The sequence below is a fragment of the Cydia fagiglandana genome, chromosome 12 (genome assembly GCF_963556715.1).
Source record: "Cydia fagiglandana chromosome 12, ilCydFagi1.1, whole genome shotgun sequence".
NCBI lineage: Eukaryota > Metazoa > Arthropoda > Insecta > Lepidoptera > Tortricidae > Cydia > Cydia fagiglandana.
The window spans coordinates 13,759,635-13,773,753 of NC_085943.1; the positions used below are offsets into that span (position 1 = coordinate 13,759,635).

The 14,119-nt window shown below is 36.7% G+C and overlaps 2 protein-coding genes and 1 long non-coding RNA gene across 4 annotated transcripts in view; all 3 read right to left on the reverse strand.

Moving 5' to 3' along the window:
• Positions 1-14,119, reverse strand: part of LOC134669667 (uncharacterized) — a 254,006-nt gene that overhangs the window by 127,168 nt on the left and 112,719 nt on the right. The gene's annotated exons all lie outside the window — the stretch shown is intronic.
• The window catches only part of LOC134669652 (uncharacterized), a 183,738-nt gene that overhangs the window by 103,519 nt on the left and 66,100 nt on the right, over positions 1-14,119 (reverse strand). The gene's annotated exons all lie outside the window — the stretch shown is intronic.
• Positions 10,281-12,618, reverse strand: LOC134669294 (uncharacterized). The gene is made up of 3 exons (XM_063526798.1): positions 11,832-12,618; positions 11,371-11,499; positions 10,281-10,945 (listed from the first exon to the last, which is right to left on the reverse strand). The coding sequence occupies exons 1-3, from the start codon at positions 12,448-12,450 to the stop codon at positions 10,281-10,283; spliced, it is 1,413 nt and encodes a 470-aa protein (XP_063382868.1). The 5' UTR covers positions 12,451-12,618.

The window sequence follows — 14,119 nt, forward strand, 5'->3', positions numbered from 1 at the left end:
TGTTGAGCGAGTTGTAGTAAATGGAGCGTCGGTATGAATTTGCACAATACTACGGTGCCGCTGAGATTCCTCTGTGTAGGCAGAAGGACGAGGGCCTTGCCGATCTTCTTTAAAGTCACCCGTTCTTTCATACCGCCTTAGCCAATTTGCGAACCGTGTTCCTCTGCAAATAAAAAAACACAATTTAAACTTAATAGGTCTATTAACAAAACATGGCCAATGAAATGGAGTAAACTCTAAATAACTCACCGCTATTTTCATTTCTCGTGCAATTTTTTTAATACTCTGGTTTTGTTCCCGAAGCACTACAATTTTCGATCTCATAAAAGAGTTTAATCGAACCATTTTAAAACTCAGTTGACACAAGTTTTCGGACAAGTCGAGAATAATATGTAACAACGTTACTACTTCGGCACACCTAGAATAGACGTAACGATGACGGTAATGATTTGCGGCGGATGCGAATTATTACAAAGTTACCCTAAAACTCAATTGTAATTTAAAAAAATGCGAAACGGGATAATCATACTAAATTCAACCTAAACACATATTTAGTTAAAGATGTTATTACTCACTTTCGGATTCGGATATGAGGGTAGAGAAATAATAATAAACAAAGACAAGACTATATTAAGTATCTATGACTAAGACAAGGACGCATCGACATACGAGTAACTTCCACCTCTACGATTTGACGATAGTGATTCATATTTTCGCAAGTAATAATATGTGTTCGGTGGCTCAATGGTATAAGTGACGGACTAATGTAAGAACATGATGTAGTCTTAATAACAGCCGCGAGGTCCGAGGATCGATTCCCAACAACGGTTGGAGACAAAAGGGAAAAATGACTTTTTGAAATAATATGATGCTTGATACAGCTGTGGCGATGTTGAACTAATGTTTCGACGTTGCCGTGTGAGCTATAGTTTTAAAATCAGGGGGGTCACGTTTCTCTGACGCTGACTGTACGTAACTACTAACGGTTCAACCTTGAAATCTCAAAATTGAGAACGGGCTCAGTTCCTGTTTCGTCTTAAAATTTTATTACTTGGGTCAAGATAGTCAAGATACACAAATGTAATCAAAACTGACTTTAAATAATTGATACAAGAAAGTAGGTGTTGGTCCAAGATCTAATAAAATATTTTATTTCTTGGACGAAAACATTTTTGAGTTTCATTATATCGAAATCAAAAAGATCTAAAAGTATTTAGTACCTATTCCTTGGTCAAGAACTATTTTTCTGCGATGTAATAAGTCAAGCTAATCATAAACTAACTAGCATTTCACTAAAATAATCCTATAACTTACACCACACACAAGAAAATAAAACGTAGCAACGATGAATGCAAAACATCTATAGGAATGAATATAATTGTGGATTCTATTGTGAGCTGTATTTGTGACTATAGCAGAGGAATCCTTTATTACCCGGATATAGACAAGCTATTGTACAGATAGTATTGGAACATATGCGAGGGAATTTGATTGCGTTATTTTTATTCAGCAATATTTCTTACAATAGTTACAATGTGAATACAATGTTCGATACACAGGCCAATTCAAACGCGCACCCGACATCAAACCGATATTAGAATGATATTGGAATCATATCGTATTCTTATATTCGCGCGTTCATTTTGCTCTGACTTGTCCGTACCTACTTGAGCGAGTGAGTTGCCTGCATTGCAACGTATGCATTGCACACTTTGCGTACCTACGTGGGTTTCTTCGGCCGGTAGGTGCAGTTTCTTCCGGCCTTAATTAAAATTGTATGTCACTAACATTCATTAATTTTAAGACTTGTTGTACCTACTTACACTGTATCATACAAATTTCAAAGGTCAGATTGTCATAACTAGGGAATGCTCCCGGTACTGAGTTTTTATGGCGAGAACCGGGTATTCCCGGTTCCGGTACTGTATTTGTATAGATAACCAGTTCCGGGAGCACTCCCTAGTCATAACGCATTGCATAGTATGTAAAATTAATACAAATCTTAAAATTAATTAAGGTTAGTGACATACAATTTATAATTTAAGAGACACATAACACATGAAATTAAATAACAAACAAACAGCAAATCAGTATAATCTAGGCAATCCAGATGCACCTTATCTCAACATTCTGTTGATTCAACATTGTAGACCGTTCCATTGCTTGAATAATGGTGCATCCATCTTATAGTTTGTAGTTTTCTAATAGAGCCCGACGGCTAATCCTATTGTCTATTGTTAAGTAAAACCGCACATGCTACTTACCTGCAAAAAAGGGTCTTAATTATTCTATTTGGTACCGGAGCGCGGGCTAGTTTAACGCTTAAAAACCAGTGTAGGTGCGCTCTACGTTAACGCGCCTTTGTTACGCATCTCGATGACACATTTTAGACTGGTTCTGTAGCGTTCGACTCGCCGGCACTCAGTAACCAGTTTATGCAGGTGGTTGTGGCACGTGGCACGAGCGGTTTTATTTAACAACAGACAATAGGATTAGCCGTCAGACTCTATTAGAAAGCTACACACTATACCTGCCAACGTTATTATTATATACCTACTAGCCAAATATAGGTACTTTTATATACTTATATAATTTTTTTCCTCTATTTTGCATTAATACGTATCAGTCTCCAATCTTCACTTCATCCTAAAGACTGCGACCCTTATTAATTTCCCACACCGATTTCCTCGTAAATTAAACTGACAATCAAACCCATTCAATGACCGTATAGGACCTTGTCTCTTCAACTAATTCTGCCTATTCATCAACTTAGTAAACGATATCAGACGGCTTGTTAGAGCGGCAAGGTTCCATAATGACGCGATTACGCCTCGCCTTTGACACACATCACACATTATTAATAATTTGGGTGATATTAATTACCTGGAGAAGGTTAGGTTTGATTAATTACGTGCAGGGTATTGGAGGCTCATTCGAACGTAGCTGCACCAATCAGAATGATACTTGGATGATGTCGTTTAGTTACCGCACGTCTCGTTCGCACCAGTACATGTAGGTACGGACAAGTACGAGCTTATGCAAGATAACTAACTGACATCATTCAGATATCACTCTGATGTCAGTGTACGTTCGAATTGGTTCGTTAGCGGTGAAAGAGATCCATTTGTATTGGAGGATTATTTTTATCATTAAATAAGGTGTATTTCATTGGTAGTTCCGAATCATATTGGTATATTAAGTTAATTTAGAAAATGGACTCTAATATCGTAATATAGGTAATATAATAATGGGTAATTTTCGAAATTGAACGGCATCTGAGGCACGAGGAGTCTTTTATTATTTTATCCCTTCAAGTGGCGGTCAACCCGTGAGTGGTCGATGCGAAAACCAGTAAACTGTCATCCACCAGTGAGTGGTTAATGAGGTGTTGACGTATTTAGAGGTGAAATTGAACGCATTTAAGTAGGGGAGACCGAGGTGAGTTGTGACAGAGGAGAGTTGTAACATTGTTGATTTTTTGGAATCTATTAACTAAAAACTAGGTCGCAATAGCGCGCGTTTGTTAGTTCAAGTTGCGAGCTAACAAACGCACACTGTTGCGAGCTCACTAACAGTTATTAGATTCCAAAAAATCTACAATGTCACAACTCTCCTCTGTCACAACTCACCTTGGTCTTCCCTATAGTTACGCTCTTCTATCGCGCAATATTAGGTAGCGAGTTAGAGAAGGATGGCATACCATAAGAAACACAAAAACACTTGGTATAAAATTTGTTGGTGAGGACCATTGATTCGGGAGCGACCGCCTAGTCTGAGGTCAGTCTCGTTTTTTAAGAGGTTGTTTTGTTAAAGAAATCGTATCTTAGGTCCCTTTTATTGATTTAATCTTAAAGATAAAAGTCATCCTTTGATAATTAAATAGCAATTACCTCCAATAACAAGGAAGCTGGAAAACTGTCATTCTTCCGGAGTTTGATTAGGTCTGGCCAAATGTATAAACATTAGAATAATTTAATTTCTATGTTTCAATAGCCTATATAACGCTGATTCTAACAATATGTGATTTAATATACTTTCAAACACAGAAAAGCGTAAATCGACGATTTTGTAAAATTTTCTTAATCTGCGCTGACCACCCGCCACTTGACTACTTTTCGCGTTTTCGCTGGCGCCACTTGAAGGGCTATATTATTAATTATTTCTGACATATGTCATCATCCCTATTGTCAACGCGTTGTAAAGCGAGACCGCATAAACCGTGTGACAGCTGTCAAATAATTAATACCTACATCCTGTCAGGCGCCTCACGCTTCCACGGCACAATAATATACAGGGTGGAAAGGCACGACGATCCTTCCCGGAAGTATTAGGTCGTTTAAGTGATACAGAGCAGATTGGTAATGGTAAGAATCGTTAATTGAGTAAAAAATAAAAATACCAAATTTTCTACTTTTTAACTGTGGTGATAACCCTACAGCATGTGCACATGACGGCTAGATTAAGGATCTCCGTCGGGAAAGCTCGGGACTTTACGCTTTTTTCCGATCGTTGACAGAAGCGCAATGATGTATGAATGACGCATAAATGACAAATAAATCAAATGAATGCAAAAATATTACAAACAATTTTATTACTTTCCTAGATAATTACTTTTTGACAATATTTAACACTATCTTCTCTTCACATACGGTGTTCAAATGTACCTACGTGTCTTATAATGTACGCCGCAGCCCGCACCCGAGCCCGCGCACATTGCCCATGCGATAGTTTATGCTCTTCGTCATTTTTCCTTCGCAGATTGTCAAAAGCAGCAATTAGCCTTTAATGTCTCATTTCGTCCGCAGTTTCACATTCCGTTTGGTACACCACATCTTTTACACAGCCCCACAAATTTAAATAACCACGAGCATCTAACAATGGCATTTTTATTTGAAGAATATGAAATAAAGTAAATATGAAGTAAAGTTCAATGACAATTTAATTTAAAACATCAGACGTCTTGTCTATTTCCTACCACGCAAGAAGGTTTGTTAGTTAGGTAGGTATTTAAGAAGTATTTATTCTTGATTTATTCTTAGTATTTCATTTTTGCAAGTTCATTTGGTAAATCAAACACAACCTACTTGTAATTTTTTATTATTTTAGATAGTTTCCAATTATTCGAAAATAATTTTTTGAAACGTGTTAAGAAACTAAAACCTTTTTATCAGTCAAGGAAACCAGAGATATTTATAAGACGATTGCGTACTTTTGAGTGGTTGTCAATGTCACAATTTGAACTGTCGTTGTAAACAATGTTGTGGTTAGTATTATTAATATTAAGGAATAACATAACTACTTCATTCAAGTATTAAACAAGTGGAACCACTAGGAAAGCGAAAATCCTGCAACGATTCTTACCGTGTTGTAAGTAGACCTAAGAATGGTTATATGGCAACAAATTAGCATAATTTCCTGTCGTATACTGATTGTTTACAAGTAAGTTCATTGACCCTGTCACCTGTTAGGGTTAGAACAAAGTAGTTTTTTGCATGGATGTTTAAAAGGCCATAATTTAGAAACGGTTGCCTATATTAACATAGTTTCTATGGAGAAAATATAGAGCTTAGGCTAAACAATCCCCCTTTTGCGGAAAGGATCGTCGTGCCTTTCCACCCTGTATATACATATATCATTACAATGTCAAAATGTCCGGAGATATTATAGCTTTTGCAAATATTTAACCGTTTATAGGCGCCAGGCCAGGCGTGGCTCACTCCGCGATTTTGTCGCGTCGCTACAAGTACAATGCGGTCACACCAGTTTTGGTGTCTAGCAGTTGTAGTTGCCGCGCACCGCTATGAAACGAACATCTGCGGTTCAGCTCGCGCTTGCGCTTGTTTCTCTCGTAATAGATGCGTTTTGATAGAAAGTGAACCTTCTATTATTTATTCTGTGGGGTTTATTTCCTTTTGGGTAAAAAACGAGAAAAAATCTTCCAAAACTAAACCTTCATTATTAGTTATTATTTAGTTTCAGGGGCCCATCTAGTAAGCGGCGAGTCACCACCTGGTGGCAGGTGTCCGGACCTCTCAGCAATAGCAAAAGCTGTTTGGCTGGTCAATAATCTTTTGACCAGCCAAACAGCTTTTCTCCGCTATATTGGGGTTGGGACCGATTTACGGGTATCTATTTGTACCCGTGAATGGGTTCTAGCAGGTGTATTACATAACAGCAAACTTCTCCAAAGGGCCTCTACGTGTTGGATCCGTATCCCCACGCACGCCTATTAAATAGACAATTAGACATGTGTAAGTAATGCTCGTAATATCACAAATGAGATATCTCTCGAACGCGTAATATGGCATTAGGATTAGGTACGTATCTTTCCGCGAAATCAACCAGTACTTCAAACATCACGCATCACGCGAGCCGCGCGAGCGCCAACGACCGGCCGAAGCGCGCGAAATTAAAACACATTAGACCTTGAGTAAATATTTATTTATAGGTTAAAATAAAACAAGCATACGGGCCCCCTGATGGTAACCCGTAGCCTATGGCTGCCTACAACTACAGTTTCCAATCCTTACACTCCACAACTTAGTTGAGCTCTCACAATCTTACTCACCGGCAGCAACACAACACTATGCTAAAAGTAAACATTGCTAAGTATATTATTATATTTAGGTATCTAAGCCAGGATATTCGTCTCAGGCGATTAATGTTGCAAATCTCAACGTGGCCAGTAAAGCCAGTCTTAAGTTACCTACCTACTTAAGAGTTTATTGTAAAGAAAACATCACAAGTATATAGCTTTTAAATTAATTTGGGTTCATGTCTCTATTTCTACATTGAAATAGTGCCCCGTGAACTAATTTATATAGGTAAGGAGCACTAAATTAATACTATAATCAGATAGGAAAGGAACCTATATGAGTATAATTCACGTATATTCCTCCCTTACATTCGAAATACGACGATAATTAATCTTGTTAAGTGTCAAAGAGCTTGAGTGACATGCGATGCACTACTTAGAAGTTGAATTACCACAGAGTTTAACCCGATATTGAGTGAAAGGTTCTGAGCCTTAAGGCTGGAATCGACACGATTTCAAATGCAGTTTGATAGCGAACAAGCATATTATTAACAAAGTTAAACGAGCGGGATATGTAAATATTTTATTTATTCGTTTTCTTTATTTTGAAACAGTGTCTTTTAATAAGAAATTATTACAATGAACGGTAATCATCAGACTTATAGACCCACAGTTTCCATAATTAGAATAAACAAACCATGTAACTTATATAAGTAGCACTAAATTAAATGGAAATTCATGTTGTCAAATTGATGTTACAAAAATATTCGTACATCCTAAATAAAAACATAAAAGGATACTTAGGTACATTGTAATAACAAACAAAAAGTACAGTTAGAGTTGATTTACACGATGCGAGAACTCGCATGCGAGTTTCATACCATTGCGGGTTTTAATTGGTCGGTTGAATTAGACGTAATAAACAGTCCGCAATGTAACTAAAATGGCATGCGAGATCGCGCGCCGTCTAAATCAGCCCTTAGAGTTAGCTATCCAATTAAATAAAGCCTATTAATACACTTTAAGGACACTATAAAAGGTGCAAAATGTTTGTCTTTGTTTACGTAAAGTAACAGGCAGTAATGATAAAAAATATTTTACAAGCTTTTATTTAGTTACACCTGACCGTTGTCTGTCTGTATGTCTGTAATCAAATCTTGCAAGTTAAATTTGATCCACTTTCCGGTTTCCGATTGAGCTGAAATTTTGCTCGTAACTTGAACTAACAAACGCGCGCTATTACGACCTAGTTTCTAGTTAATAGATTCCAAAAAATCGACGATGTCACAACTCTCCTCTGTCACAACTCTCCTCGGTCTCCCCTACGTAAGTCGGGTGACAATGCAATATTATGGTGTCATCGAGCTGATCTGATGATGGAGACCGGAGGTGGCCATAGGAACTCTGTGATAAAACAACGAAACCTAATTGTGTTTGGGGTGTTTAGAACTGTCTCGATGAGTATTAGTTGCCTATGGAAAAAAAGTACAGTCGGCAATAAAAGCTTGTACCAAAAATGAAATTTTTGCCAAAAACTTATTTATATGTTAGTAGCCAAGCATTTAGAGTTATACCAAGATGAGTGTGCGACGATTTTGAAAGCACACGCAGTGCAAGTATTATTTTAAACGTCAAACTTCTATGAAATTATGTCGTATATTTAACAATTACATTGCGCGTGCTATAAAAATTGTTGCAGATATATCTTCGTCTTACTGTATATAGTTCATTAAGTTGCCCTTATAATAAATAAAACTGGTTGTAGGTTAGTAAAAGTTTGATACATATCTGCGTTTTGTAAACAGTCAAAACGATATTGCTATTGCTATCGCAGTAATAAAATACTATCTGCGCAGTATCTGCGATAATGTAGTGTATCTAATATTTCTGATTCCGCCTCGCTCGTCACTGACCATCATATTATTAGCAGGACGAATATAGCTTCAGCGTAAAACGTGAGATCAAATCGATCCGCCCTATCAAAGAGAATTTGAAATAGAGGAATAATGTCAAAGTAAATTAAATAAATATGTAGTCAGTACATTAACTGCTATCTTTCGATACAAATGATTAACACTTTTAGAACGCACTTTGAGATTGATCTTTATATTTTCACTACTTCGACGATAGGTAAAGATATGGTGCCATCTTTTCGAGGGATGATCATCTTTGGCCTACTTTCGAGTTGATGGCGATACTTTTTGACATTTAACACATATCAGTGAAAAAATAAGAATCAAAGTTAAGTGGCGTTCTAAAAGTGTTTAATTTGTGTCGAAAGATGGCAATATGGCAACGACAATATTCCTCTAGTCTGAATTCTCTTTGGCCCTATCATAACAAGTACAACGCCCCCACATTCAAATACAGTACCTGTCATTCTCAGAGCGTTATAATACGTTCGTTATATTACCTGACGAACAAAAAGCGAGAGAGGCGGACATGAGCCAGATTCTGGTTGAGCGACTTGTTATGGTTTTGATCTTATTTAGATATGACCTTAAAATCGCTCACGCTGATTGGTGCATGCAGAATGAAGTGAAAGCCGTGTGAGGTGCACGCTAATTAGGCCAATTCAAACGTGCACCTGAAATCAAAACCAGGAGAATAATTCAGACGTAGGTAAAGTTGACGAAATAATGTTAGCCGATCTTGTTCAAACTTGTCCGTGAGATCGGCTCATTTTATATTTCGTCAACCTTACACTTGACATCAAAACGATATCTGAAACGACCAAGTCGCATATTTTGACTAACTGCCCGATTCGAACTTTAAGATATGTAAAATTATAATAGATAGAAACGATATGGATTAAATGTGGCAGTGTCAATAGTGACGTTTTTGTTTGAAGAAACGTCACATTTGACACTGATAAATCTAGAAACGATAGCTCTATTAATTGACTTATTTTAAAATTCGAATCGCCGTAAGGTGTAGCGCTTATGAAGATAGGGCTTGTAAAGTAAGGGAGTGTAGAGTTAGAATCTTGGCTCTACATAAGATCAGATAACTTTTTGACAGTGCGAGCCATATAATCTCGTCTTGGCAACTAGGCATATATTTCTCTTTAATGTCAGGGTGTAAGTATGACATGGCTTCAATCACCAGGACAATCGTCAAGGTCGTATCAAAATCAGTTCAAAACCGTAACAATTATACTCTGTACTTTTAGGTATTTAAAAAAACGTAAACAAACAGCAGCTGTCAAAAATGACAGATTCAGGGGTTTAGAACCTTTTTCGAGTGATATAATTATTACCTATGTTAATAACCTTAAATATTATAATTACGTATATTATTTAAAGTAATTAATGTACTATTGAAAGACATCTTACCCATAAGCACTGGTAGCCTGGTGGTAACTGTGGTAAGATGTCTTTCAATCCGGAAGATTCGAACCCCGACCGTACCACTGAGTTTATCAGTCGGTCTTTGACTTTGATGAAAGAAAACACCGTGAAGAAACCTGCATACATTCACAAACAAATTCAAAGGTGTATGTGATGTCTCCAGCTACATACTACAATACAAGCATAGTGCCAGTGTGAAGACTATAGCCCAAGCCCTCTACTGCATGGGAGGAGGCCAGAGGCCTTTGTCTGTGCTCAGCAGTGTGACGCATATTGAATAGGACCACTGTATAAATAAAACTGAGACCAGTGTATAAATAAAATAAAAAGACACAATAATTTAATATTATTTTTATTTATTAGTACAATACAGTACAATTAGGAAATTTAATATTTTATTCGGAATCACTTGATGATGATGATGATTCCAATCCCAATCCCCCCCCCACATTTATTATAAATCTGTCAGTCAAGTTGTCGATATGGTTGTCTAACCCTCTCATTGTTTCTTCTTCTTTTATGGTATGATCTTCACAGCTTTTCCAATTAGCAGCAGTGACATTTCCGAGTGCCTCGGGTAGTAAATCTCTTAGCTCTTTCAATTTGAACGTTTTGTTTTTTGCGGCAATCTCCCCTTTTACCTGTGCCCAAATGAGCTCAATAGGGTTGAGCTCGCAGTGGTATGGCGGGAGCCTTATGACAGTAATGCCCCTTTCTTTTGCTTTTTCATCCACAACATATTTTTCGTATTTTTTTTTTACTTTTCGCACTCTCTTCAAGAGTTGCTCCTTATATTCCTTAGGTCCAAAAGCAATATTTTTGGACCGTAACCATTCCTGGATTTCAGCTTTTTTTGTTTTTAAAATAGGAGTTTTTTCGAGCTTGCGTGAATGGTATGGTGCATTGTCCATCACAATTACTGAATTTGGCTCAACGTTATTTAAAATAACGTCAAACCATTTTTCAAAGTTTGCTCCATTCATTTCTTTATGGTAGTCTCCATCATCTGTGCCCGCTAAAAAGATCAGCTCGCCCTCCTTCAAGAAGCCGGTTGAAGATCCTACAAAAATATAGAAACATGTTAATGCATGCTAATAACAAATATGGTAAGCAGGCACCGGAGCCTATGAATGCCTGTTACTGCACAGATATCACACTCGTGTTGCCGACCCTATACTATATGAGTCTATGCACTCCCTTAATTATATAGATTATATATTATATTATATTATATAGATTAATTTGTGTATGACTTATTAACCATACTAATATTATGAACCTCTTGACACTTGATGGAGTTTCTCTCGGGAAAGGACATATCATCATAATCTTACACAGACAAAGTGACTGGCAGAAGGTATCACTTATAAATAAACTGCCTTCTGCCAGCGTTTTGTCTGTCTGAAGAGAAAACAGACAGACAGACTTTTGCATTTATAATATTAGTATGGATGATTCATATTATTGAACACAAATATGACATACCTATGTGGCCTAATATGAGGCGTTTTCCTTTGCCGGATGGATTTTTGAGTCCTGTAGAAAGCCCTTGGCGATGAGCTTCTTTGGTACTCTTGATTGTTGTGTCTTGCCAAACTTTTTCTTTCGTGTGCCCTGTAAACCAAAATAATAATTATTGCACTATTATTACAACATAAATCAAACGTAAGACGATAACTTGAGTATAGCTTTTCTAATCTTTATAAATATTTGGTAGGATTAAAGCTGAGACACACAAAATAAAGAAGGTCTATAAGCGAGTGCTTAGTTGAAGGCGGACATGTCAAATTAAGGAATTAGGTGTATCTTTGAACGGGATACTATTTTTACCATACTACATAACGTAAAGAATACATTACAGCATTAGTTTATTTATCATCTCTCAAGTTCTATTTAAATGATTACAAACAAGAAAATTAAAAAGAAAAGTAAAACAATTTAATTACCTTCGTTAACCCAGGTCTCATCCAGGTAATAAATCTTTTTCCCTGCCTTTCGTTCTTCTTCTATTTTGTTTAGATAGTTAATACGCCATAAGGCTATATCACTTCTATCAATCAACATACTTTTTCGGTTTCTTTTAGAGTACTTGAACCCCAGTTTTTTTAAAACTTTAAAAAATGAGGTTCTCGAGAAGTTTGGCAGACTCTCATCACTGTTTACTGCATCAAGCATTTTGTCTATACTTGGTATTTCATTGGCAAAATAAAATTGGTGCACTTTTCTTCGAATGCCACCCAGTTCAATCTCATCCAGTGCATTTACTAAACTTGGTTTCGTCGCAGGTGGCGGTGGAGACTGAACACGACCGTGGGTCTTGTATTCTTTCAAAACAGAGTATACAGTAGGAGTCGAGACACCAACAATTTCTGCCGTTTTCTGAACGATTTCGGTTTTATATGGGTATTTATCCTTGGGCCACGTTTCTTCCACGTATTTATAAACGTTAACAAGTACGGTCTTCTCCGATGACGAAAGCTGTCCCGTTTTAGGCCTCTTTTTCTTCGGAGAAGGAAATGTAAGCAGGGAACTAGGCCGGCTACTTCCCGGTTTGTTATCATCCATGTTCACGCAAAACACACAACTCCGTAACAAAACAAACAAGTTCAACAAAAACTTAACAGAAAACCACAAAATTTACAACGAATAACAGCTCAAAAACACCACAAATATCGCAAGGGCATCCGACTATAAAACACAATGCAACAAGCGTCAAGCAATGGCCGCTGTCAAACCGACCAAGTTAAAAAGTGACACAAGGTACGTGTTGCTACACTAAAAACGGTACTGTGTAATCTAGTCGTATTTTATCCTCATAACTATAACCTTGCGTTTTGCACATCTGCAAAATTGGGTGTTTTTTATGAGGCAATTTACTATAAAAAATTATTAATCATTTAATGTGATATAAATAATTGGGTAAATTTATATATGTGTATATATATCATAAAATCCAGCGTAACTACAGGTTGCTGAAATAGGATGGAACGAATCTGTAACCTGTTATTTTTTAAAATTGAAAATTTAACAGGAACCAAAACCTGCCCAATAAATTACCCTTTTAATGGTTTGTTTACGTTTTTTTAAATACCTAAAAGTACAGAGTATAGTTTTAATCTGGATCGGCCTCAGTAGGAAGGGCCATCAGTTACACCCGTCACCGTAACTAGAACGACAAATGTATCTTCAAATTTCAATGGACATAAGTCGTTTTTGTAATATATGTTATATTCTTCAGGTATTTTGTTATGAGCAGAGCTCGGATAGGGTGAGCTATTTGCCTTATATATGACATAAGACATGTCAAATTATAAGGCAAATAGCTCACCCTATCCGAGCTCTGGTTATGAGTTACAAAGCTTTGTAAATGTGAGACATGCGTTAGTCAGGTTGAAAGGAAAAATTTGGAGTGTGATTATTTTTATGATTGTATGTATAATAATATGCAGGTATTAGTTATTATAAAATCGATAGAGGAGCAAAAACCGATACCTACTGTAATTTTTATTTTTAGATTCCATAATAATATTCGGGGATTTAGTACATATTAATTTTTAAATTGATCAAAGAAACCCCATTCCACGGTAGTAAATGTTTATACTTTATCAGCTTAGCTGCAAACACAAATATTTAAGTGAAAGTAATGAAGATTTTTTTTAATTAGCAATTTTATTGCAATCACATGTATTTTTCTTAATCTAAACTGCAAATCTGGTCACAAAGTAAGAAGAGAAGAGAAAACTACTGCCTTCTCGACGAGTTATATTTGTTGTGTCAAATTATTTGTCATAGATGTTCAAAAATTGATGGAGAAAGATGGAAAAATTGATGGAGGTGCGAGTCGGACTCGCGCACGAAGGGTTCCGTCCGTACCACGCAAAAAACGGCATAAAAAACACGTTTTTTGTATGGAAGCCCCACTTAAATATTTACTATATTCTGTTTTTAGTGTTTTTGTTGTTAAAGCGGCAACAAATTACATCATCGGTGAAAATTTTAACTCCCTAGCTATCATGGTTCATGAGATATAGCCTGGTGACAGACAAACAGACAGACGGACAGCGGAGTCTTAGTAATAGAGTCCCGTTTTTACCCTTTGAGTACGGAACCCTAAAAAGTAAGAACTTACAAAATAACTGTTAGATCCGCTCCATTTATGTCTTATTTTTTGTACCACATTCACGTACACCGAACAATGGAGAAGCGATCCTTATCGAAAGAAGGATCTATTGTT

Excerpts from the sequence above, each read along its gene's own strand:
- LOC134669294 (XM_063526798.1), bottom strand. The coding sequence starts at position 12,450 with ATGGATGATAACAAACCGGGAAGTAGCCGGCCTAGTTCCCTGCTTACA. Across the intron at positions 11,500-11,831 it reads TGAGACCTGGGTTAACGAAG|GGCACACGAAAGAAAAAGTT; the intron begins GTAATTAAATTG and ends TTTGGTTTACAG. Across the intron at positions 10,946-11,370 it reads CCTCATATTAGGCCACATAG|GATCTTCAACCGGCTTCTTG; the intron begins GTATGTCATATT and ends ATATTTTTGTAG.